This window comes from Budorcas taxicolor, chromosome 11, assembly GCF_023091745.1.
Source record: "Budorcas taxicolor isolate Tak-1 chromosome 11, Takin1.1, whole genome shotgun sequence".
NCBI lineage: Eukaryota > Metazoa > Chordata > Mammalia > Artiodactyla > Bovidae > Budorcas > Budorcas taxicolor.
In genome coordinates, this window is record NC_068920.1 from 8,563,328 (window position 1) to 8,588,967 (window position 25,640).

The 25,640-nt window shown below is 50.7% G+C and overlaps 1 protein-coding gene across 3 annotated transcripts in view; it reads right to left on the reverse strand.

Moving 5' to 3' along the window:
• Positions 1-6,042: 6,042 nt before the first annotated feature.
• The window catches only part of EXOC2 (exocyst complex component 2), a 123,519-nt gene continuing 103,921 nt past the window's right edge, over positions 6,043-25,640 (reverse strand). For all 3 annotated transcript variants that reach the window (XM_052647750.1, XM_052647749.1, XM_052647748.1), the window contains 5 exons: positions 15,643-15,698; positions 13,637-13,759; positions 10,416-10,477; positions 9,092-9,151; positions 6,043-7,535 (listed from right to left, as the gene is read on the reverse strand). In XM_052647750.1, the coding sequence (XP_052503710.1) occupies positions 7,442-7,535; positions 9,092-9,151; positions 10,416-10,477; positions 13,637-13,759; positions 15,643-15,698 (395 nt within the window). In that variant the 3' untranslated portion in view covers positions 6,043-7,441. The remainder of the gene's footprint in view (positions 7,536-9,091; positions 9,152-10,415; positions 10,478-13,636; positions 13,760-15,642; positions 15,699-25,640) is intronic.

Below are 25,640 nucleotides of genomic sequence, written 5' to 3' on the forward strand. Positions count from 1 at the left end.
CCCCCTATATGCCTGTCTTCGTGACTGTGTGGGGCGACAGTGCACCCCTCCGCACAGCCCACTTGCGGTCAATACCCATTTCATGCAACTTGCAGAAAGCTTGCAGCTGCCTGTCCATACCTTGTTCTCTCAAGTTACATCTACAAATTCTGTAAACCCACATGACAAAAATTGTTCGTTTTTACTCTAAACAATCAAATGTTATGTGTGTGTCACATATAAGTCTTAACAGAGAAGCAAAAAAACAAAAACAAAACAACAACAAACCTCTGCATTTCCTGAGATGTAGTTCTACGGTGCATGCAAGCGTCTGTACAGATGCTGAGAGGTACCCGCCATGCCAGCTGCCTTCGGTCCACTGCTGAGGAGTGGAGGCCTCATCAGATGCCACCCCCTCTCAGTCTGAAGAGCTCCCTTTAGCGTTCCTGTGGCCCAGTTCTGCTGGCAACGCGTCCTCTGAGTTCTATCTGAAAATGTATTTTGCCTTCATTCTGGAAGAGTATTTTCACTTGATGTGGAATTCCGATTGACTTCAGACACGGCCATTTCACTTTTCTGGGCCTGTGGTTTCTGACGTGAGGCCAGAGTGAATCCAGAATTTGCTCACCTGAGACAGCTTGTTTCTCTGCTGCTGCTACTGGATTTGCTCTTTATCTTTTTGCCTCTCTCTGTTATCCTCCTAGAAGTCCAGTTACACATGTCACACTATCTGACAACATCTAACACTTTATCCCAAATATTTTCCTCTCTATTCTACATTTTAGATTAAACCCAGTGACCTGTAGATGTCGGTCTCAGTTGATTTTTCTGTTCTCTTGAAAATGTCCTCCATTTTCCTTGTTCACGTGTTAGGTGATTTGGGGGTTTTAATTCTAGATCAGTTCAGTTGCTCGGTCGTGTCCAACTCTTTGCGACCCCATGGACTGCAGCACACCAGCTTCCCTGTCCTTCACCAACTCCTGGAGATAAACTGCTAATAATCTGATCAGCAACCAACTGCAAGTGGTTGGTTAGACTTACGGAAAGAGTCTGTGCGAGTTTCTTGCCTGTAGCTTTCATCTCAGGCTGCATCTTGGTCTTTAGCTCAACTGCTCCACGTCTCAGGGGTTCAGGGGTGTTGGCCAGAAAGTTAGGCAGCAGAATTTGGGGATCTCATCTCTGGCTCCTTCTTCCCTAAAATCCCTCCTCTCTCCAGTACGGGCGCTTTTCCAGACACAATCTTCTAAAAGCAGAAACACATCAGTTCCCCCCAAGAGCCCCTTGCCACCCTCCTCACCATGCCAACTGCACCTGGTTCCCAGCTACAGGCCACAGAAGCAGGAGCTGCTCCAGGCTTCACGATCGTTGAGTGGACGCCGCTTGCTCCATCCATTCCTCAGGGCCTTCAGGTGGTTGCCTTATGGACGATAGCCAGAGTTCTCGGTTGTCAACCCCAAGACTCATCCGAGAGGATTTTACCCAGCAAGGAGAATTAGAACCCTACCTTTCGAAAGACTAAGCTTTACTCTGATGGTAATTATTATCCCCTGAAACACTAATACTCCTAGGATGCATAAGGGAAATACCTGTGTTTTTCTACGTAAATTCGTCTCCTTTCATAGAGGTCATCTTTTTCTGAGAGTTACTTTCAGAATACACCCACAGCAATTTGGCAGGAAGGACTGCTCCACCCATCAGAACCTGTGGCTGGTGCCACGGCAGCAGCCATCAGCGCCCTCTTTATGCTGAGGCGAGACTGCAGCTCCGATTCCTCAGGACATGACCCAGGACAATGTGCCTTAACCAAGAGCCTCAGCCACACCTTCTTGTTTGGCAGTGCATGTGGGCAAGTGGTGGTGCTCACAGTGCCTCACGGCCCCTCGCTGGGCCTGATGCTCCCTCACCCTCCAGACATCTCTATTCAATCACAAAAGGGCCCCCATCAGTCACCCCTACTAGCTCTACTGATCGTTACTGTTCTCAGCGGCTCAGTCGTGGCCGACGCTTTGCAACCCCATGGACTGCAGCACACCTCCCTGTCCATCACCAACGCCCGGAGTTTGCTTAAACTCACGTCCATTGAGTCGGTGATGCCGTCCAACCATCTCATCCTCTGTCACCCTCTTCTCTTCCCATCCCCAATGTTTCTCAGCGTCAGGGTCTTCTCCAGCTGACTGTACTTTAGTAAACGGAGCCGGGCTATTCAGTGGCTATCTCTGCGTGTCTTTCCTGTTTAAAAATTTACTATGGAAAATTTCAACTGTATCAAAAGTGAAGAGAATGATATATATGTCTCTCACTTTAAGCTTAGTGAGGAAGGCACATTGAAAGGCGAGATGGACCCCTCCTGCCAGCTAGCCAAGCTGTAACAGTGAATGAAAAGTTCTTAAAGGAAATGAAGAGTGCTGCTCCCCTGAACACACAGGTGATAAGAAAGTGAAACAGCCTCACTGCTGATAAGGAGAAAGTGGAGAGAAGAACAACCAGCTGCGTCATCCCCTTCAGCTAATGTGCGATCCAGAGCAAGGCCCAGCTCCCTTCACTGTGAGGCCAAGGCAAGTGAGGAGACTGCTGGAGAGCAGCGTGAGACCACAGAGGCTGGCTCGCGGGGCCGCCGGGAAGCTGCCGCCTCCAGGACGGGAGTGCTCTGTGAGGTGCTGGTGCCGAAGCGCAGGCAGGTGCCGAGAGGACGCAGCCACAGTGGCCACGGGGTGCCGCCAGCCACGGTCCAGCAGGAGGAGTGCCGCCCAGGACTCTGGTGCCCAGAGAGGCCCACGCCGGCGCCCAAGCTTCCAGGGGAGGCTGACGCTCTTGGGAGCAGCTCTGGCAGCTGGTGACCAAGTGAGGCCAGTGCTCATCTACCACCGGGAAACCCTGGGCCTTAAGAATCGTGTTAGGTCTACTTTGCCCGTCCGTGCTGTGAATGAATAGCAAAGTCGGGACGACAGCAGAAATATTTACTGCGTAGTTTACTGTTTTAAAAAATTTCCTGGTGACTCAGATGGTAGAGAGTCTTGCAGGAGACCCAGGCTTGATCCTTGGGTCATGAAAATCCTTTGGAGAAGGAAATAGCAACCCACTCCAGGAATCTTGCCTAGAGAATTCCATGGACAGAGGAGCCTGCTGGGCTACAGTCCGTGGGGTCACAAAGAGTCAGACATGACTGAGCAACTAACACTTTTTTTTTTTACTATTTTAAGCCCACTGTTGAGACCTACTGCTCAGAAAACAAGGTTCTTTCCTGATTACTGCTTGCTGACAGGCACCCGCTCCCCCAAGAGCTCTGACGGATGATGAGGCTCGCGCTGTTTTCACACCTGCTAACACAGCCAACCTGCAGCCCACGGAGCCCTGACTTTCAAGTCTTGCCATTTGAGAAACCCATCTCACCAAGCTATAGCTGCCACAGACAGCAGTTCTTCGGTGGATCTGGGCAACCTTCTGGAGAGGAGTCGGCATTCCAGATGCTGTGAAGAACGTTTGTGATCTGTGCAAAGAGGTCAGAATGTCCACAGTAACAGGAGCTGCAGGAAGTGGATCTCAGCCCTCAGGGATGGCTTCTCAGGGCTCAAGATTCTTATTCATGTACGACAAAAACCCACAAAATTCTGTAAAGAAATACTCCTCAATTTAAAAAAAAAAAGGAGAAAAAGGAAGAGAGACTTCAGTGGAGGAGCAGCAGCAAGTGTGGTGGCGTGGCAGGAGGCCTGTGGTCATGCACGGAGCCTGAAGACGGGACTGAAGCGCACGGATCCCGGGGCGAAGTCTCAACAGAGGCGGCACTGCTTCCCAGGGGTAAGCAAAGGAAGCGGTTGCTTGAGACAGAATTTACTCCTGGTGAAGATGCTGTGAAGACTGGAAATTATAACAAGGGTTTAGGATGTTCTATAAAGCTTAAAAGCTAAAACAGTGGCAGAGTTTGAGAGGATGGACTCCAATTTTGAAAGAAGTTCTGGGTAAAATTCCACCAAACAGCAGTGCTACTGCAGAGAAGCCACTGGTGAAAGGCAGTCAATCCACGGGGCAAAGTTCACTGACTCATCTTAAGGAACGGCCACAGCCACGACGACTTTCAGCGACCACCACTCTGCACGACGACTTTCAGCGACCACCACTCTGAGAACCGGCAGCCGTCAACACAGAGGCGAGACCCTCCACCAGCAGAAAGACTGTGACTCACTGAAGATGATGTTTCGTCAGCACTGTTCAGCAATGAAGTGTGTTTTAACGGAAGGATGTACACTTCTTAGGTATGCTATTGCAACTTACCGTGCAGTGTACACACACTCTTTGAGAATCCACCCATCTTCATGCTTGCCCCTTCTGCTGCGGGGGCCTGGGCTGAGCCCACGGTCAAGGCCGACCACAGCAATTCCGCTCATCGTCCATGGCGTGTTCTTCACTCCCCTGTATTTCCTGTAGATTATGAGGCAGGCAGACCCAGACTTCAAATCTCACTTTTTAGCAAGAATTCGTCATTGTATTGTGAGACGTATTTCTGATTATGGGATGAAAGGTATGTTCTGCATACTCAGTCTGACTTGGCACCATCGGCTCCCGGCATGGGGAATGGGGTCGTCAAGACAGGAGGCTCATGGCTCCTTTTTCAAGTTTTAAAAGTTGCCATAAATGCTCATGTGTGTGAGCAACAAATACGAAGCACGCGTGTGTGAGCAGTTTGGTATTATGATTAAACAGAACAAAAACAAAAGGCTAACCTGAACTTTCAGTTACGGACGGCAGACTGAAGCCACACATCAACCGTACCTCTAACCAAAGCCCCACTTAGATGCCAGAGCAGCGTGCGCGCACAGTGCATCCTCTGCACACAGCACAGAGGTCGCTGTACAGAGAGGTAAACCACAGTCAAATAAACACACAGGAGTTTACCAGCTGCCGAGGACATGGGTGCGTGGAAACTGACGGGGTCAAACTTAGGTCCTTACTTGGCAGTATGAGAACAAAGATGCAACCTAGTTCACACTGCAGAACTGAGCCTGAGTCAAGAGCTTACGCTACGGGAACACAGTCCATAAAGGCTGTTGAGAAAGACGCAGCTGTCCCCAACCCAACCCACCCACCCACCACAGTGGAGCTGGTGCGTCCTTCTCCTCAACGGTGAACGCAGGAGCCTGTGTGGTACCAGGGCCAGAGCAGCGTGGACACCTGCGTGAAAAGCTCTGCTCCAGTCCCGCCAGAGAACTGACTAGGGACAGCTACTTCACACGAGTGTTAATACATGACAGACACTCAAATCTACGTATTTTAGGGAACTTGTCTTCATTAAAAACTGGTGGAGACACGTTTTGACCCTCATGCAGCCACCGGCCGAGCCCTTAGGCACATGAGCAGGACAGAGGCAGCATCGTCTGGAACCACGTCAGAGCAGAAGGCCATCTCTTTAGTTCACCTTCAGGAAAACCGGCTGTAGGACGGGGCAGGACTGACTCGGGTACCAAGACAAGGCAGTGATGCTTGTCTTCAACGATGGGGTCGTTTCTGGAATGCACTTTCATGGACGCCAAGGTCTCGCAAACCCAGACTGTTTCCAGGACTCTCCTAGCGCAGAAGGCCAGGCCGACATGCAGCTGTGGCTTTGCCAAACGCAAGGTCCTCAGCACACCTCACTTCTCAGCACCTCTTTCCCTCTTTGTAAGGTTGCTCCATGTTCTGCTCTGCCTCTTGGCTTCCTCCTAACACCACTGTATCCAGCGATCTCCTCAACTACTAAATTCTCTTTCACAGCCTAAGCAGGTCTTCTCCAGGAGCTGCTTCTTCCATGAGCCCGGCTTTGAGTCTGGAGTTCGTGTGTGCCCACACTCCACCCAGAGCTGGAGATCCTGAGTCTGTGCATCACCGCCACTGTCCTCAGGCGCTGTGCGGCTCTGGGCCCGACACTCTCGTCTGGCTCCCAGGGGCCTGGTGGCAGGGAGCCGCCGACAAGAGGACAGTTAGCAGGACACCTAGTAATGGTGTCCAGCAGTGATCAGAAGACACAGGTAAACCGGGACTTAAGTCTTTATTCGGGCGTTAGAATCAGACACACAGAAGAATCACACAGAATTAGGTCTTGTACTAAAGACACATTCTTTATTGACTGAAGGGTCTTCGTCATCCACTTAAAATAAGGCAGATGTTCAGGACTGTGGCTCTGTGCTCTGAGTTACAGCCACAGTGGGTACAGGCGTGAACATGCCTAGAGAGCCCCACCTTCAGTGTATTTCTTCATAGGTTTTGTTCAAGACAAAACCTCCCTGACACCAAAGAAACAAGCACAAGACTGACTGACTCCAAATGATGGACACAGCACATGGCCACGGAGGACCTCAGAGCTCCCTGCACGAATACACTAACGCCAGCATAGAAAACGGGCCTGTGGCACTACCTAAAACCTGATTCAGTTTTCTGAAGCAAATGGTGTGACGAAGGCAGGCCAGGGAAGCCGAGTCTGCAGGAGGACATGGCAGCCTGACCTGTTCTGGTGACAGCGTCACTGGTGGCTCCTGTGCCTGGTGACAAAGACACCACCAGAGCAGAGACCCCGAGCTAGCGGGCAGCACACTGCAGAGGCCAGAGCCAGCGGGCAGCATACTGCAGAGGCCAGAGAAGCAGTGCGGGTGGGCGGCAGGGCGCCCGGTTCTGGAGGAGACGCTGACGGCAGCCCCTCACGTGTGCAGGGGTCACGGGGGCAGGAGGCCCATGTCAGGTTCAGGGCGAGTCACACAGAAAAGGCCTGACGACCTGAGTGCTGTGAACACAGAAGCCAGGCAGCGAGTCAACTCTGGAACCGAGGCCCACAAGTAACCTCCCCAACGTAACAGCTTGGTAGGCGGGCCGCCCGCTTTTCTGAAAGTCCACTTGGGTCAGGAGCGCTAGAGCCATCGGCGTGAAATGAAGGCTTTCACACAGCTGCACAGTTCAGGGCGGCTCCAGGTGTTCATGTGTGACTTTCTGCTAACCCACGCATCCCCTCCCAAGGTGTCCTGGAAGCTGCAGGAAACCCGGGAAGAAGCCCTGGGTCTGAGCTGCCCTGCCTTCTGTAGCCTTCACCATGCAACATGTAGCTTTGAGATGCTCCCTAATTTTTAGAAAGGTATTTTAAAGCCACACTGTGAAAGTCGCTCAGTCGTGTCTGACTCTTCGCTACCCCATGCACTGTACAGTTCATGGAATTCTCCAGGCCAGAATAGGGGTGAGCAGCCTTTCCTTTCTCCAGGGGATCTTCCCAACCCAGGGATCGAACCCAGGTCTCCTGCATTGCAGGTGGCATACAAGGCCTAGGGTAATAAGAATAGCAAAGCAAATACTTCCTGGGCATTTTAAATCAGGTCAATTTGGTTGAAATAACACATACACCAACATCTTTCTAAGCTCCCCAATAAAGGGAAAGAAGAGAGAGAGGGGCAGCTTGAGCTTCCATGCAGACACCTGTGGGCGCTCAGCGGAGCATGACCTGGAGGCTCTATGTCTTCACGGCGGGCGGCGGGGCAGCCTGGAAGCAGGCCAGCTGCAGATGCATGCCGCTCTTGACCCGGCTCAGCAGCTCCTCCAGTAGCCTGCGGGAGAGACACACAGCCACATGGCTCCTGCCCTGCGGTGCTGCTCCAGCCAGCAAAGTCATTTTCTATGGGCTCTGAACTCCATGGCAAAATAAAGTCAGCTAAAGGAGGGCTCTAAGGGAGCATCTATCTGTAGACATACTTACGTTTATGCACAAAACCATCCTCCTGCCCCTGCCCCTGGATTAACTGGACCCCTCCCTAAACAGACTGATGTCTGGGGTCCGGGCACTCCAGAGCTCTGACAGGCACTCTGCGACTCTGGTAACACAGAGCAGCGTCTCATGACCCCCACGTCAGGACAAGCCCTCCTGTGCTGCCCACCTGCAGTCACCTTTGCCCTCACCCCACTCCTTGGCAACGACTGGTCTATTTTCCATTCTTCTTATTTTGCATTTCTGCCTTTAATAAGTATTGGAGAGGTGAACTGAAGGGGTGAAGCAGGCACCCACAGAGTCCGGGTAGTCCAAGCGGCAGCAGTGACTCCATCTGGCCCCCGTGCTGGCCAGACACAACTGGATAATTTCACGGCCATGAGGGGTCTGGATAGCTCACTGGGCTCAGGTGAAGCAACCAAGAAACGAGCTTGCTGGTGCTTGGGTCACGGGCTCGCTTCCTGGTTTAGCGATGCTCCCAGCAGACCCACAGCAGCCCCGCCTGGCCTTCCTCACGGCGTCTGCTGCTGTCGGCTGCCCCAAACCACTAGTCTTCTGAGCAGATGAGTGAGCCCCACTTGCACGGGCTGATGGTAAGTGAGGCTTTAAATCTTTCACTTCATTATGGTAAAGGACTGCACAGGCTTTGAACATGCGGTCAGTGAGGAGGCGGGACGGGAAGGCAGGGCTGCCCAGCTCTTCTCAGACAGACCAGGTCACCCCGCCCTCCTAGCCTCGTCCACGCCTCCGGGGACCCCCTGCCCGTGCGGGTCCACCACGCTCCCCTGAGCCGTCACAGCTGACCCCGAGGGCTGCACGCAGCCGGGGCTCCGTAACTGGCCACGACCCGTCCAGCAGCTGCAGGGTGGGGGACCTCGGCTGGGCTGAGGAAGAGCCCAGGCACGCTGACATCTGCCTGGCCTAGGCTGTGTCTCAGGTCAGAATTTCCTGTTACGTGAGTAGCAAGTTGAAGGCCAGGCTGAGGCTATTAATTCAGCACTAGCGGAGCATGTGTGACTTCATTTCGTCACGTGTGCACACTTACTCTCCATGCTTCATGTCGCATGGAGCACGAACGTACACGCTGACCTGCTTGACAGACGAAGCCCAAGTCCTGCCTTCACCATGCCGTCTCCTCTCACGTTTCTCTGAGTGCTATCTTCTTAAAAATTTTAAACTTTCTTATAAAAGTTTAAGCGACTGGTATAGTTACTTAAAAAAAGGAAAGAACTAATTTCTGAAACGTCATAAACCAGGTTCCACCTCCTCCTGCCACGTGGGAGACGGGCTAACACAAGGCGTGTCTGAGAGCCACCGAGTCCCACCTCCCTCTGGGCTCCGCGTGAAGAGGAGATGTCCAGGTGGCAACACGCCACCCGAGAGCAGCTCGTGACTTACTTTCTGTCGGCTCCGCCCGAGAGCTGAGGCAGGGCTTCCAGGGCCTGCTTGAAACTGGATCTGTAAGAGACAGCGTCCCAGGTGGAGACACGCCGGCCCCACCGGGAAGAGGGACGTTAGAGAAAAGCGTGTCTTATGTTCAGAGGAACTCACAAGCCGGCGAAGCAAGTAGAGCAGGAGGGAAAGTGAAAATGAAAGCGAGGTTTGCAGAAGCAGGGCCAGAAGAACTAAACCAGGAAATAAAACATGACTTTAAAAGCAAAGGAGAAACTGAATTCACACAAGGTGCTTCTACTGGTAGATGAGAGCTTGGTATGGAGTTGTTAAATTTATAAAGGTCTTTACTTTCAAACCAAAACTGAACTATACAAATAAAGCAGCTGCTAAGAAAGGAAGGGAGCTAGGCAGGAACAGGGGTGATCTTGTGCAAAGTGATACAAAGGGGGCACTTCTGGAGTCGACACGAGCCGGGCCTGACGTACAGCCAATTTCCTACAATAAAGGAACACGTCTTACGAGCACTTAGCTATTGCATCTAAAACCTGTAAGATAATGGAGAGATATGTGCATACATGTGCATAACTCGACATCATTTCATTCTGTGAAATGCAGAAAAGGGAGAGAAGTTTTTAAACGATCTGGTATGTCTAAGTTTCTAAAGAAGAAAGTACCAGCAGAGTAGCTAAGTCAAGCAGTGACGCAGAGCAGACAGCGGCGGGAGCCACCAGACAGGCTCCTGGTGAACAACCTCACACCAACTGCGTGGTGACAGGCAGGATGGGGGCCCGAGCACGCCATCCAAACAACGGCAAGTGCATTGTGGGACGTGTTCAAACAGCTTCCTTGTGGACCTGGCACTTCCCAGGCGGCCCTGCCAGTGGGGTAAACAGTCTTGCGTAGGCAGAGCTGTTTCAGTTCGCCTAATGATGTCTCAATGATAGGAAATCCTGACTTTCATTCAAAACAGCTAAAAATTATCATCAAATTTCCACTACAAAATTTTGCAGAGAAACCACAAGGCTTCCTCTTATGCTGATATTCACTAAGAGTCTGCAATGCGTAAACTGACTCAATTCTTATTTTCTCCTTTTCAAAAGAAGTACATGATGCTCTGTGACAACACTCACAAGACCGAGGCTCATCCCCACCTTGAGGAAAAGCCTGTGTGTCCTTGGCTTGGTGTCACTTCGTGTGTTTAGCAGGACAACCGGTCAGATGCAAACACGAGGTTGCCGAGTCACGAGTGCACATGTGGGCCCACCACCCGAACCAAGGCCTCGTGGAGGCTCCCGGGGCGCGCGGGATGCAGCACGGAGCAGCTCACCTGCTTTCCAGCGTCAGGTGGGCCGCTACAGTGTCCCGCAGGGTGCAGATTTCAAGCCTGGCCTGGGGTGAGAAACGGACAGGTGACCACAGGGAACCACGTCAACGGTCCAGCAGAGAGAAGCGAGGATGGGCCCCAGCCTGCTCCCCGCAGAGCAGACCGCCACGGCCACAGCAGCAGCTCCTTACAGCAGACCTTTTGAATTTTCCCAGAGAGCCTGGCTGTGACAACGTTCCCTGTTACTGAACAAGGGCACAAGCTGTCAAGTCTGACTCCGTGAAGGCAGGGGTCTTGCTCTGAAGGATGCAGACTGTGCCAGGGCTGTCCAGCCCCCAGACCTCACCATTCAACAGCACCTCCCTGTCTCCTCGGGGAAGAAGTGAGGCCTCACTGCACTGAGGCTGACGGGGATGGAGGGACCCAGGCTGCCTCGCTGCCCCCTGCTGCCTTCCAGCACCATGAGTGCCCTTGGCGCCAAGTGCCACAGACTCACGCAGTGCAGTGAAAGCTATAGCTGACTTTTCTCTTTTGTTTTTTCTTTTCTTTTTAAAAACAAAACATGACAAGTTGGCCCCAGACAAACAACATGGCAAAGGAGTAGCATCGTTAGAGAAACTCAGACCTCCAGGCTTCAAAATGTACTGCAAAGCTACGGTAATTCAAACGGTGTGGCACTGGCACGTGGGAGGACACGCAGGTCAATGGGACAGGACTGAGGCCCAGAAGCAAACCTGTACATCTACAGCCAAGTGGCTTTCCGCAAGGTGCCAGGGCCACTCGCTGGGGCAGACGGCCTCTCTAATCCGTGGTCCTGGGGCAGCAGGACAGCATGTCTGCACTCCCAGGACTGAAAGTGAGTCTCTGCCTTAAAACAAAACCTAACTCGAAGTAGAGCACAGATCACGTGCACAATGAGACTGTAGCACGCCGGGAAGAAAGCCAGAGCGGACCTCTGCGGTGTCGGGCCAGGCCTGCCTTCTCAGGGATGACAACAGAGGTGCAAGCAACAGAAGAGGAGGAGGACACGTGGGATTCCTCAGGGTAACACATCCTCTGCCACCAAGGACATCGCCACAGGCGCGAGGATCACACAGGAGACACCCTTGGCAGACACGGGGATGGCCACGACCAGCCAGTCACACTGCCGCTGAGGATGTGGGGAATCTGGGATCTTCGTGGACCGCTGGGAGGAAAGCAGCTGCAGCTGCTCTGAAAGCAGCCTGGAGTTCACCCGGCGATTCCAGTCCCTGGAATGCGCCCAAGAGAAGTGAGAACACGTGGCCGCAGAGAATCTGCACACACGCGTTCACAGAACCATGTCTCCTATCAGCCAAACAGCGCAAACCCTCATGTCCAACAAATGAGGAGCAGACGGACACGAGGCAGCGCACCTACACGGTGGAACCTCAGCCACAGAAAGGCCCAACGCAGGCGCCGCGCGGACGGGCACGACGCAGGCGCCACACAGACGGCCCTGGAGCTGCCCAGGAGGCTGTTTAAGACACATGGCCCTCAGCAGCATGGGCACACACACACAAGCAAGGATGAATGCCAGGGCTGGCTTTAAATTCACCAACAGAGAGGAAGGCTGACTTACATAAGGTAAACGTGCAGTATAGAAAGCAGATATTTGGTCCCATTTTTCAGTGGGTCAGAAGCCTGAAACAGCTCATAATGAGAAAGTGTTCATGGGACTATGTGTCTTTACTGTTTATGTTCTGTGTATATACAAAAATGGACCTACAAGGAGACTATCAAAGAGAAAAAATTAGGCAGAACTGTCAGCTCAGTATTTTAGGAGATCGATTAAATCACTATAAAACTAATCTTTGCTAGAAACTATTCAGACAAAGTGATAAGCTGCTTTAATTGGCCTATGAATTATACCTACTGTAAGAGCTGATGATTCACACAAAACACATAGGCTGCTGGCCAGCAAACGCTCCTCCTGGCTGGCTCTCAGGAAGGTCTGAGACTGGTGGCCGCTCAGCCCTTCATGTTAGGCCCTCTCGGTCACCTGCTGAGGAGGAGGTCACACACAGGAGGCCCCAAGGGCAGCGGGCAGAGGTTTTCAGAACAGAACTGAGTGTCTCCAGGGGGCACAGGGCACGGGAGGCCAGGCGGGCATGGAGGCTGGGCCTCCAGCTGATTCTGACATTGCTTCTGGCCCCTTCCTGTCAGCCGTGAGAGAAACTCGGCCACCAGCTAGACGGGCTGCAGAGAAGGTGTGGGGAGGGGGGATTTCTGTTGTAATTCTAAGACCCTTTGGGCTTCCCCTGTGGCTCAGCTGCTAAAGAATCCGCCTGCAATGTGGGAGACCTGTGTTTGATCCCTGGGTAGGGAAGATCCGCTGGAGAAGGGAAAGGCTACCCACTCCAGTGTTCTGGCCTGGAGAATCCCATGGACTGTACAGTCCACGGGGTCAGAAAGAGTCAGAGACGACTGAGCGATTTTCACTTTCACTTTCAAGACCCCTTAGGCCCAAAGCAGATACTGCAACTTCCCTTTGATTCATCTTCACACACAAGGTTCCTGTTATGAGTCTTCAGGTTTTTCTTTTTACTGATACATTTTCTTATTTTTACTATTACTCAGGTTTAAGTTGTTATCTGAAGGGGGTTAGGGCCTCAGCCAGTACTAGAAGCAACACTTCCGGGATTTTTAGCAACCCCCACAAGGCCCTTGCCATGAGGCCCGTGGGTGGGGCTCTGGCCCCCACAAGTCTGCAGGCCTGGCTCCTACAATCTGGCCACATGCAAACCCAGACCCATCTGACTTGTCCAAGTTACATTTGTTACTGTAATTATGTAATTCCATGAAACGCAACATAAACCAAAGGAGTATGAGTAGAAAGAAATAGCTGTCATTTCTATGCAAACTGCACTGACTGCTCTGGAAAGACTATTTACAAGTAAGTTGCTAAAAATTTCCTGTTAAATTAAATGTAGTGAAGACATTTGTAAAAAAACAACAAAAATATCACTGAGCTGCAGAAGGGCTCTGCATTCAGACCGGCACACAAGCACTGCCACACTCTCAAGGGAGAGCAGTTCTGGGACCACTGACGTCCTGGATGTGGTCCCAGGGGACGATGCACCCCACAACTCGCAGAGCCACCGAGAAGATAGCACAAAGCCTGTGCGGACCTCTTGGGACTGCAGCTGACACACATCTCTGCGGTTCAGACAACTGGGTCCACGTGCACAGCAGCAGCACGGTACCTGCAAAGCTCCGTTTCTGCTGAAGGACGAGACGCACTGCATGAGCCGGCTCAGCTCCTCAGAGACTGCCTCCACCACCCTGGACAGCACCCGGGGCACCAGGTCCTTGGAGACAGTGAACACCTGATAGAAGGTTGGAAACACAAAGAAACGGTGTGTTATGCAGACTCTCCTTGACCCGAATGTGTTAGAAATAAAGGGACGCACACAGCAAAACCACGCCCAGGTCTCCTCAGCCAGGAATGGAAGGGAGACATGGCTGACACTCAGGCTGTGTTCACCACGCTCAACAGAAGGTAACCTCCGAAAATAGATCGGCAGACAGAATTCTGAAAGGTGCTGTTGATGGTGACAAGGTGAAACAGTTTTAAGGATTTTTTCCTCCTCTCAACCTTTTCACAAGAAGAAACGTGATTTCTAAAGAGGAAATTGGAGAAATAAACACATACTGGGTCAGGCTCTCCTTGGACCAAAACAACTGCTACTTCACACTGGGTGCGTAACTCTGTATTGCACAAGCGTTCTCAATTTTACTATCTGCTGAATTAAAAATAGGTTTCCTTTCATTTGACAAAAACACCACTTGCAAGTCTTGAATTTTGATAGTTTCAAACTAAGAATTACTATATTTGGCGAAACACTACGATCCTGACTTCTATGTTAAACTAAATCATATTTTTTTTTAGCTTTTCCATTTTTCAGATTCAATCCCTAGTATTAAACCTTCGGGTCAACCCAAACATAACCTGAGCATTGAAGAAAATTCTGGGCAAGGTAAGAGTGCTTGCGAACAGTAAATAGTAAATGTTATGTACAGAATTCTACTTTCGGCCACTGGGATGTGCGGGAAACGGACTGGAAGAGCCTTTCTGTTTGTGTGTTTGTAAACAGTGACAGTGGGTGCCTCAGTCGGAGCCACCATCATCACGCCAAGGCCTGCGCACCCTGCAGTGCCCTTGGCACCGCCTGCGACGGGCCTTCCCCACCGCCTGAGGGCCTGACGCCGCACTGACTTTCCCAGAAGCTAACCTAACAGAAGAGCGTTCTTATAAAGGTCTCTGATGTATAAAAAGTATCCAAGTTGAAAGTATGTCACTCATCATAAAAAGGTGTGCGTGCTAAGCTCCCGCCTGAGCTAAACCATGTAAAACTTTATCTCACGGAGGACGAGTGTGCTGTGCCTCACAAGGGCCTGAGGGGGGGGACCCCGTGGCCGCTTTCCGGGGAGGCTGCTGGGCTTGGCTGCCTCGGCAAGCAGGCAGCATTGTCCTCTGCTCACACTCCGGTTCAGCCTCCGTGACCACGTGTCTCCAGGCCACCGAGGTGACCCAGACAGCACGTGTGGGTGCAGAGGGGGAGGCAGCCCCACCCCCCAGCGCACCTGCACAGAGGCAGACACTCAGGGGGAGGGTTCTGGCAGTGGCCACTGCAACAGCAGTCTTCTACCGAGAACCTCTGCTGGATGACGGCCCACGGGCTGCAGCCAAGCCGGAGCGATGGTGGACGGGACACTAGCGGAAAGCTCCCCGGGAGCGGGCCAGGCGTGACCGGCAGCACCAGCGTCCAGGAACCCTCGTCAGCCACACAGGGGAGGCCATCGCCTGTGCCCTGCCGCAGGCTGAGCCTGTCCTCCAGCATGCCCCACGGCTGCCAGAATAAGACGCCAGTGCTCACTGGTACACTGGTGAAGACCAGGGCAGCGGGTGCCCAAGGTGGAGAAAACACCCTTTCACTCTCTTATCTCTTTACCTGCCAAATATCCATTAGTCTTAATTATAAGGAAAAAACATACTGTATTTCATAAAAAAGACTCTCACAGTTAAAACATGCATATATATGCGTTGAAACAAGATACTGTACTGTACTCAGTAAAACACTCAAATCTCTGTTTTACTCAGACTAGAAATACATTGTGAAGGGAGAAGGCGCCCGTAAGAACCACTGAATTTACCCCTTCTCTCTTGCCCAGTCACCCACACCCCGCAGGAGCAGCAGCGACAGCTTACCTCTGCGTGCACGGCGATTATATTCACCAACGCTTCTTTCAAGTAGTTTCTGACACCTGCAATCAGACGGGGAAGGGAAAGGCACTCAGTGGAGACGCGAGTGCCTCGCGCCTTCCAGGAGGCAGAGGGCCAGCACAGGCCCAGAGCTCCTGAGGGCACTTCCGTCTCCGTCTCCTCCTCACAAGCCAGGACCCACGGCAGGAGGGCTGGGAGACCACCTCATCTCCCATCCACAAGTGCCAGGTTCGCACCCTCATGGGGTTGCAGTGAGGAGGCCCTGGTGCTCACAGGGTTCCTAATAGCCCCAGTGCTATTTTGCAAGAAAAAGTATAAAAACAAAATACTGCTCTAGTAACTCCAAAATAATTACTTTCACTTGGAGGAGAATAGTGTTTCAGGATGCCTTTGCAAGTTAACAGCACAAATTGAGAATTTCTTCTGCATGAAACAGAAAATCATACTGTGTCGCAAAGTTGCGTTCCCCACAACCTGCCCGGGCTGCTGATTAGCTGGAGGGCGGGACCACAACTCGCGAGGGCCCAGCGCATGCCGGCTCTGCACACACCGCTGCGCCAGGCTGCTGAGCTCCGGGCCATGTGTGGGTATGCTCAGTCTGTGAGGGGCCAATCTCATAAATATTTCTTTGGTTCTGTTTTGTTGATGGAATAACTGAGAAAACAGATTGAAACATGATTAAATACAATCCAGAAGTAAGTTGGTTCTTCCTGAGAACAAGGACAGCTGCAGGGTAGTGGGTCCTGTCTGGGAGGAAAGAGCCGTCCTAGCAAAGGTGAAAGGTGGAGCGTGTGGCTAGTGTGAGGACCAGCAGAGCTGTCTCCCAGAGAGGAGGACCCCAGGCCAGGCAGGGGCTTGTGGGCCCCAGTGCTGTGCTCTGGTCAACGCGACCACTGGGCTCTAGACTTGAGTCTTTAAACCGAACCATGTGGAGCGCTGGCTTCTGCACATCCAGAGGTAAACACAGTTCCTGGGCCTGCCACAGCGACCATACACACACACGCACGTGCAAACACACACGGAGTCCTTGGGAGGCTGTGAGCCCGCTGGGACTCTGGTCACACTCCGCACAGGTTTGGGAAGGATGGTGCGTGTCGCTTGCCCCAGGGAAGGGGCGCCTGGCTCCCCGGTGACATCGGGGCATTGGGCTGAGCGAACCCAGAAGTCCGACCTGCGGGCCGCAGCCAGCCCTGACCTCAGGCCTCCCTGGTGGCCGTGCTCAGCCTCCCCGGAGCTCCTGCACGGCCCTGACTGGTGGGCTGCCTGGGGCTGCAGCAGAGATGCTGCCCACTCCACACAGGGCCATCTCTCAGAGGACAGCAGGGTGGGGAGCTCTCCCCAGTGCGGCCACGCCGGCATGCAGGCCCCCCAGGCACCCCGGCCCAGGCCCGGCTAACACTGTCTCCCAGCCGGACTGTCAGCTCCATGGGCACGGGGCTTGTCCCCTTCACCGCACCTCTGGAGCCGCAGACCCACCACACCGGCTGGGCAGCAGCTCAAGAATGTTTACGCATAAGAAACAAAAAGGGCAATGGCAGCATATGCTTACTCACAACGACGCTCCTAGGACTGAGCCCTCTTAAGCTGAAAAGTCAATGCGTGAGTGAACAAACAGGCGAGAGAAAAAGTACAGGCAGGTTCTGTAGTGCCCACAAAGAGGGTCAACACTGGGTGTCTGTGTGAAGGGGATTCTGTAGTGTCCACAAAGAGGGCCAACACTGGGTGTCTGTGTGAAGGGGATATCTGCTAAGGCAAGTCTCTCCCCTTTCAAGGGATTTAAGAAAACAAAGACAGCCTTCTGAAATAAGTTTTCAGGATCCATTTGAAAAATACAATTTGAATAAAGAAAGTATAGCAGAATACAATATTGCTGAGGCTAAATACATCTGTTTTCAGTCTGATTTTTCCAGCTGTATCCCTGAGCAAACGGCCTGCCCCAAAGAGCAGATCATTAACACGGCCTCAATGCTCACAATGCCAGGTACTTAGAAGACGCCCGCTTCCCAGAGCGGTGAACACTCGGGACAGGTGCTGGCTCTCGGGTCGGCCCAGCAGCAGCGGGTCACGAACGCCAGCCTCACGGGCCTCGGGCCGGCGGGCACGCACAGGAAGGGCAGAGCAAGCGCCGCTCTGTTGTGATGCGGCGGTCGGTGTTGTTTGTGAGAAGGTTCCTCTTAGAAGAACGCCCACAACTTTCCATGTTCTTCAGATACAGAATGACAACAGCTTCTAAGTATTTACAATCTTGCCTCCTCAACTCTGAATGTGGAATCAGAGTGTGTCACGGTATCTGACGAGAGAAGTGTCCCCACCCACACAGCACCAGCCCAGACCGTCACCGAGCCGCGCGCCCAGCGGCCCAGTGGGAATTCCCCACGGAGAAGGCAGAGCCCAGCTCTTCTGGGCAAGAGTCCCCGTGCCCCCGGCAGAGTGGGCTTCTCATGTGGGGGCCTGGATCTCCGAACATGTTTGCCAACAGTGAAGGTCTTGTTTTTCATACATCAAAGTGGAAAAGAAGTCTCTCTTCTAGCTGTATTTATTGGTTTCCTGTTTCAATCAGATAGGGAGGACACCATTCTGGGATACCTACCAGGATTTTTACTGAATGCCTGTTCCTATTGCCTGCCAGACTCTGTTCCATGTGCTGGGGACACAGGAGTGGCCTCAGGAAGAGACTCACAAAAAACAAAGCCCCCTCACGCCCCTGAGCACACGGCCACTGGGCACAGGAGGGCGCCGTGGCGGGCTCGGAAGCAGCCCTCAGGAAAGCAGGCGCCAGGAGCAGACCGCTCGCAGCAGCCAAGCGGAGCGCCTCTGCCTGACGAGACCCGTCAGCACTGTCTGTGGAGAGATGGGCCCTGCCAGGCGGAAAGGAAGCAGAGCCCCTCTGCGCCTCCCTCAGGACACCCAGCGACAGGCTGAAACGCGGGTGCACGGGGGCACGCAGTGACTGAAGCTTCGGGTTTTCCTCGAAATACGGGAGACTGTTTTTTTAATTAAAAAGTGTTATACAGGCAGACTCGAGTTTTGCTATAATAATTTGGACAAATGGGAAACTCTCTATTCAATTAAAAAGTGTTATACAGGCAGACTTGAGTCTTCCTATGATAACTTGGACAAATGGCTAGGCAGACCTCTCTAGAGAGTACCCACATTAAAGACCAGAATAGTGAAAACTCTGGACTGATCAAGCCTATATGCTTGTTTTGAAACTATTAAGTGCACACTAAAAAGAAGACACAGAACTGCAAGGCCCCCTACTAACAAGTCAAAGCCCCGTGAGCGCCGCCTTCATCCTCCTCCCGAGCACGCTGTGCCTGCTAGATCTTCTGCTATGAGTGCAATTCTTTTTTTCCTAAAAAGCGAGTCTTGCTTGCTTCTTTCCCTGATGTCCACACACTCTTCTGTGCTGGTGTGCACACACTGACCGTATCTTCACTGGCTGCTGAGGGTTCTTTAGCATGGATGTCCTGTAATTTACTTATTCTATTTATTCTAAGTTGTTTCATTACTTCTCCTTACTCGTAACTACTTGGCAGGCATGCTACCTTTCGGTATACACCACCATAAACACCACCACGAGGCTACCGGTCCTTACATTCTCATAGAATAATTTACTCAGATACCTTCCAGAAGTGAAACTGCTGAGTCAAAGGTTTTGATCCATTCTGCCAACTTGAAATTGAAAAGGCTACTCAAAATTAAACCCCCACTTCCTCATGCCTTTTTCACTTTCTTAACTTGGATTCTCTACTTACTATAATTAATAAAAACCATAATATACGCTTCTCAACTATGATGATGACAAAACTTTCCATCAAAACACTCTAAGAAAAATTCAAGCAAAATGCAAAGGTCAAAGGAAATTCACTTTGTTATACAAGACTTATATTCAGGCCGACAGAATAAGAGTGTCTGAGAAAGAGGTGGACAGAGAGACACTGCATGTACTGAAGACACGGGTGGCCCCCTGCACACACACGCCCAACTTTCCTCCAAGGCACTTCCTGTGAAGCCCTCCACACACACACTGGCCTCAGGCACCCTGCCTCCTGCTGTTCTGAAACGCTGCACTCAGTCAGCAATAAAAGTCCGGCTCTGGAAACTCTGGAGAGACTGCCTGCTTTATAGACCACATTTCCTGTTTTTAACCCTTGTGCCTAAATCAGTTACCAGTCCTAGTCTGCAGATAAAAATAGACTGAAAAATACTATAAATATCCCACAATGTACTTTTTTTTTTGGGTCAAACTGAAACATTACATGAAAGAACTTTGGGGCATTTCTTTTCAAGTAAATCATCTATTTAATTACAGTGTGAAGACACATGATTGAAATCACCACCTATTAGCAGCAACTACAAACGGCACCGACTGTCAGTTAGAAAGGCTCGAAACTTCGGTAGCAGAATCACTTGTGCTGGAGCAGAGAGCAGTTTCAGGTCCAGGCCTTTATGTGTAACTCACTCTTTCTCGACATATCCGAGATTTATACATGAATGCTTGGGGTCAAAGTAACGCATTTCGAATGCAGCATGTGAATGAATAAACAGGTCTCTGCAGTTTCCTATCTTCTTTCTCAGAACCTTTTTTTTTTTGGCTTTAATTAGTATATGTCAGATCATGGGCTCCTTTTTGCCAAATTCAGACTCAAATTGAAGAAAGTGGGGAAAACCGCTAGACCATTGAGGCATGACCTAAATCAATCCCTCAAGATTATACAGTGGAAGGGAGAAACAGATTTAAGGGCCTAGATCTGATAGACAGGGTGCCTGACGAACTATGGATGGAGGTTCGTGACATTGCACAGGAGACGGAGCAAGACCATTACCAAGAAAAAGAAATGCAAAAAAGCAAAATGGCTGTCTAAGGAGGCCTTACAAATAGCTGTGAAAACAAGAGAAGTGAAAAGCAAAGGAGAAAAGGAAAGATATAAGCATCTGAAAGCAGAGTTCCAAAGAATAGTAAGGAGAGAGAAGAAAGCCTTCCTCAGCGATCAATGCAAAGAAATAGAGGAAAACAGAATGGGAAAGCCTAGAGATCTCTTCAAGAAAATCAGAGATACCAAGGGAACATTTCATGCAAAGATGGGCTCGATAAAGGACAGAAATGGTATGGACCTAACAGAAGCAGAAGATATTAAGAAGAGGTGGCAAGAATACACAGAAGAACTATACAAAAAAGATCTTCACGACCCAGATAATCACGATGGTGTGATCACTCACCTAGAGCCAGACATCCTGGAATGTGAGGTCAAGTGGGCCTTAGAAAGCATCACTATGAACAAAGCTAGTGGAGGTGATGGAATTCCAGTGGAGCTCTTTCAAATCCTGAGAGATGATGCTGTGAAAGTGCTATACACACTCAGTATGCCAGCAAATTTGGAAAACTCAGCAGTGGCCACAGGACTGGAAAAGGTCAGTTTTCATTCCAATCCCTAAGAAAGGCAATGCTAAAGAATGCTCAAACTACCACACAATTGCACTCATCTCACACGCTAGCAAAGTAATGCTCAAAATTCTCCAAGCCAGGCTTCAACAATACGTGAACTGTGAACTTTCAAGTTCAAGATGTTCAAGCTGGTTTTAGAAAAGGCAGAGGAACCAGAGATCAAATTGCCAACATCCGCTGGATCTTGGAAAAAGCAAGAGAATTCCAGAAAAATATCTATTTCTGCTTTATTGACTATGCCAAAGCCTTTGACTGTGTGGATCACAATAAACTCTGGAAAATTCTGAAAGAGATGGGAATACCAGACTACCTGACCTGCCTCTTGAGAAATTTGTATGCAGGTCAGGAAGCAACAGTTAGAACTGGACATGGAACAACAGACTGGTTCCAAATAGAGGAGTACGTCAAGGCTGTATATTGTCAGCCTGCTTATTTAACTTATATGCAGAGTACATCATGAGAAACGCTGGGCTGGAGGAAGCACAAGCTGGAATCAAGATTGCCGGGAGAAATATCAATAACCTCAGATATGCAGATGACACCACCCTTATGGCAGAAAGTGAAGAGGAACTAAAAAGCCTCTTGATGAAAGTGAAAGAGGAGAGCGAAAAAGTTGGCTTAAAGCTCAACATTCAGAAAACAAAGATCATGGGATCCGCGCCCATCACGTCATGGCAAATAGATGGAGAAACAGTGGAAACAGTGGCAGACTTTATTTTGGGGGGCTCCAAAATCACTGCAGATGGTGACTGCAGCCATGAAATAAAACTCTTGCTCCTCGGAAGGAAAGTTATGACCAATCTAGACAGCATATTGAAAAGCAGAGACATTACTTTGCCAACAAAGGTCCGTCTAATCAAGGCTATGGTTTTTCCAGTAGTCATGTATGGACGTGAGAGTTGGACTATAAAGAAAGCTGAGCGCTGAAGAATTGATGCCTTTGAACTGTGGTGTTGGAGAAGACTCTTGAGAGTCCCTTGGACAGCAAGGAGATCCAACCAGTCCATCCTAAAGAAAATCAGTCCTAATGTTCATTGGAAGGAATGATGCTAAAGCTGAAACTCCAATAATTTGGCCACCTGATGTGAAGAGCTGACTCATTTGAAAAGACCCTGATGCTGGGAAAGACTGAAGGCAGGAGACTGGGACAACAGAGGACGAGATGGTTGGATGGCATCACCGATTCAATGGACATGAGTTTGAGTAAACTCCGGGAACTGCTGATGGACAGGGAGGCCTGGTGTGCTGCAGTCCATGGGCTTGCAAAGAGTTGGACACAACTGAGCAACTGGACTGAACATATCTCCTAGTTTTTAAGGAAAATTCTGTCCTATGAAAACAGAAAATAAAATATCACCATCCATGAAAATAACAGTAAATTTATTTCATGGCTTATTTTTTCCATTTCTAAGAGGATTTATACGTGAACCGTAAACTTCCAGATGTTCAAGCTGGTTTTAGAAAAGGCAGAGGAACCAGAGATCAAATTGCCAACATCCGCTGGATAATCGAAAAAGTAAGAGAGTTCCAGAAAAATGTCTATTTCTGCTTTATTGACTATGCCAAAGCCTTTGACTGCATGGATCACAATAAACTGTGGAAAATTCTGAAAGAGATGGGAATACTAGACCACCTGACCTGCCTCTTGAGAAACCTATATGCAGGTCAGGAAGCAACAGTTAGAACTGGACATGGAACAACAGACTGGTTCCAAATAGGAAAAGGAGTACGTCAAGGCTTTATACTGTCACCCTGCTTATTTAACTTAGATGCAGAATACATCATGAGAAACGCTGGGCTGGAAAAAACACAAGCTGGAATCAAGATTGCCGGGAGAAATATCAGTCACCTCAGATATGCAGATGGCACCACCCTTATGGCAGAAAGGGAAGAGGAACTAAAAAGCCTCTTGATGAAAGTCAAAGTGAAGAGTGAAAAAATTGGCTTAAAGCTCAACATTCAGAAAACGAAGATCATGGCATCCGGTCCCATCACTTCATGGCAAATAGATGGGGAAACAGTGGAAACAGTGGCTGACTTTATTTCTGGGGGCTCCAAAATCACTGCAGATGGTGACTGCAGCCATGAAATTAAAAGATGCTTACTCCTTGGAAGAAAAGTTATGACCAACCTAGACAGCATATTCAAAAGCAGAGACATTACTTTGCCAACAAAGGTCTGTCTAGTCAAGGCTATGGTTTTTCCAGTGGTCATGTATGGATGTGAGAGTTGGACTGTGAAGAAAGCTGAGCACGGAAGAATTGATGCTTTTGAACTGTGGTGTTGGAGAAGACTCTTGAGAGTCCCTTGGGCTGCAAGGAGATCCAACCAGTCCATTCTAAAGGAGATCAGCCCTGGGATTTCTTTGGAAGAAATGATGCTAAAGCTGAAACTCCAGTACTTTGGCCACCTCATGCAAAGAGTTGACTCATTGGAAAAGACCCTGATGCTGGGAGGGATTGGGGGCAGGAGGAGAAGGGGAAGACAGAGGATGAGATGACTGGATGGCATTACCGACTCGATGGACAGGGAGGCCTGGCGTGCTGTGAATCATGGGGTTGCAAAGAGTCGGACACAACTGAGCGCCTGAACTGAACTAAAGAGGATTTATATTCATAAGAGTTTAACTTTCATAAACTTCAGAGACAAACTGTACCTTTGAAGATTCCAATACAGGCAAGGGAGTCATATTCTCTCCGATTTGAAAGTCAGAATCTGATGTGCAAAATAGTCTGTGAACTTATTCTAACCTAAAATAGTACAGAACACGATACATTTAGGATGAAATATCAGTTTCAACATTCAAAACTGATACTGAATTTTAGACTTAAAGGTATAAAAATATAATTAATATAACACTAACATAAATCAATTCTATTTGTTTCAATTTCTTCTTTTGGCAGGAAAACCATGTTTCCATCAGAAGGCAACTTCACCTAGAAAAGGGACATGACGGAGCCAGGTGGACTGAGGTGCATGAACCCAGAGCCTGTCACACAGAGTGGAGTGAAGCACAGACAGACACTGCTCATCAATCACAGATACGGAATCTAGAAGAATGGCGCTGACGGGTCTATTTGCAGGGCAGGAACAGAGACGCAGACGTGGGGGACAGACTGTGGACACAGCGGGCGAAGGGCAGGGTGGGGCAGACTGAGAGCAGCGCTGACACTATACACGGCCCCGTGTGAAACAGCCAGTGGGGAGCCGCTGTGTGACCCAGGGAGCTCGGCTCGGTGCTCCGTGACAACCAAGAGGGGCAAGTGGGACTGCGGTGGGAGGGAGGCGCAAGTGGGGAGGGACACATGTGTATTTGTGGCTGATTCACGTTGTTGCATGGCAGAAACCAACACAACATTATAAAGCAATTATCCTTCAATTAAAAGTTAAAAATATAAAGGTGACAAGACAATGGAACTAACTCTATGCACACAGACGCGCTCTGCTTCACACTGTGAGGTGTCACAGTTATCGACTTACTTGATAAAGGTCTGCAGAATCTTCAGGTTCACAGTCTCCAGGAGCCCCGCCCCAGCCCTCAGCAAGAATGACCTCAGAGGAAATCAAACTAATAAATGCTTGTGAGGGAAGCCAGCCAGCAGACCACAGCTCTGGAGCCTGACAGCCTGGGTCAGGACGGCAGCCCCGCCGTCTACGCCATGGCCACGGCCACGGCCGAGGACGCACATGGACAGCCTGGGTCAGGACGGCAGCCCCGCCGTCCACGCCACGGCCACGGCCACGGCCAAGGACGCACATGTGCAGCCACTGCAGGCGGCCTGGCCCTCAGCAGCTCTGCCCGCAGTGCTGGAGCTGGCATGGTGAGCAGAGCACACAGTGCCCACTCTCAGGACCGGGTTCCACCCACAGTGTAAGAAGTAAGGGACAACTAGGCCACATTTCTGCTATTAAACCAAAGAAAAGGCCTTGGAATTGAAGACAGAGGAGTTGTAATAAAATCAGAGGCAGAAAAAACATGAAAGCCAGGAACTGACCTAGAGCTTCGTCTTCATTTGTGTCAGAAGGGATCTCTGGAGTCGGCGTATGGAGAAGTGTAATTGTGAGGAGGGGCTGCAGGCCTGGCCGGTTGCAGTGGAGACCTTGACCTTGCAGCTATCAGAGCTGAGAGAGTGCCAAGCTCCACGTGGCAAGTGAGCCTGGAAACAGCGCCGATGGTTATTTGCTGACTGTGCCGTTCCGCTGGCAAGGTTCCTACGTCTGCAAGTCGGAGTTGTCCCCTTTACTCCAATTAAGCAGGACTCGCGTCGAGGAAAGCACACAAATCCTGTGTTTCCCACGCACACATGTACCAGCATCCTGACGGAGACGCGGCAGCCTGCTCCCCGCAGGCACTCCTGCACCTCGTCCCTGTGGGCTCAGGACTGGGAGGTCGCCCTGCTGCCCGCGCTCCCCAGCAGAGGAGGGAACGCACAGCAGGGCGCTGCCCTCCAGGCTCTCTTCAACGTCATGGCCTGGCCTCGGGTGGGACGGGTCTCCCTGCCTGGACCAGCACATCATGCTCACGTGCCCATTC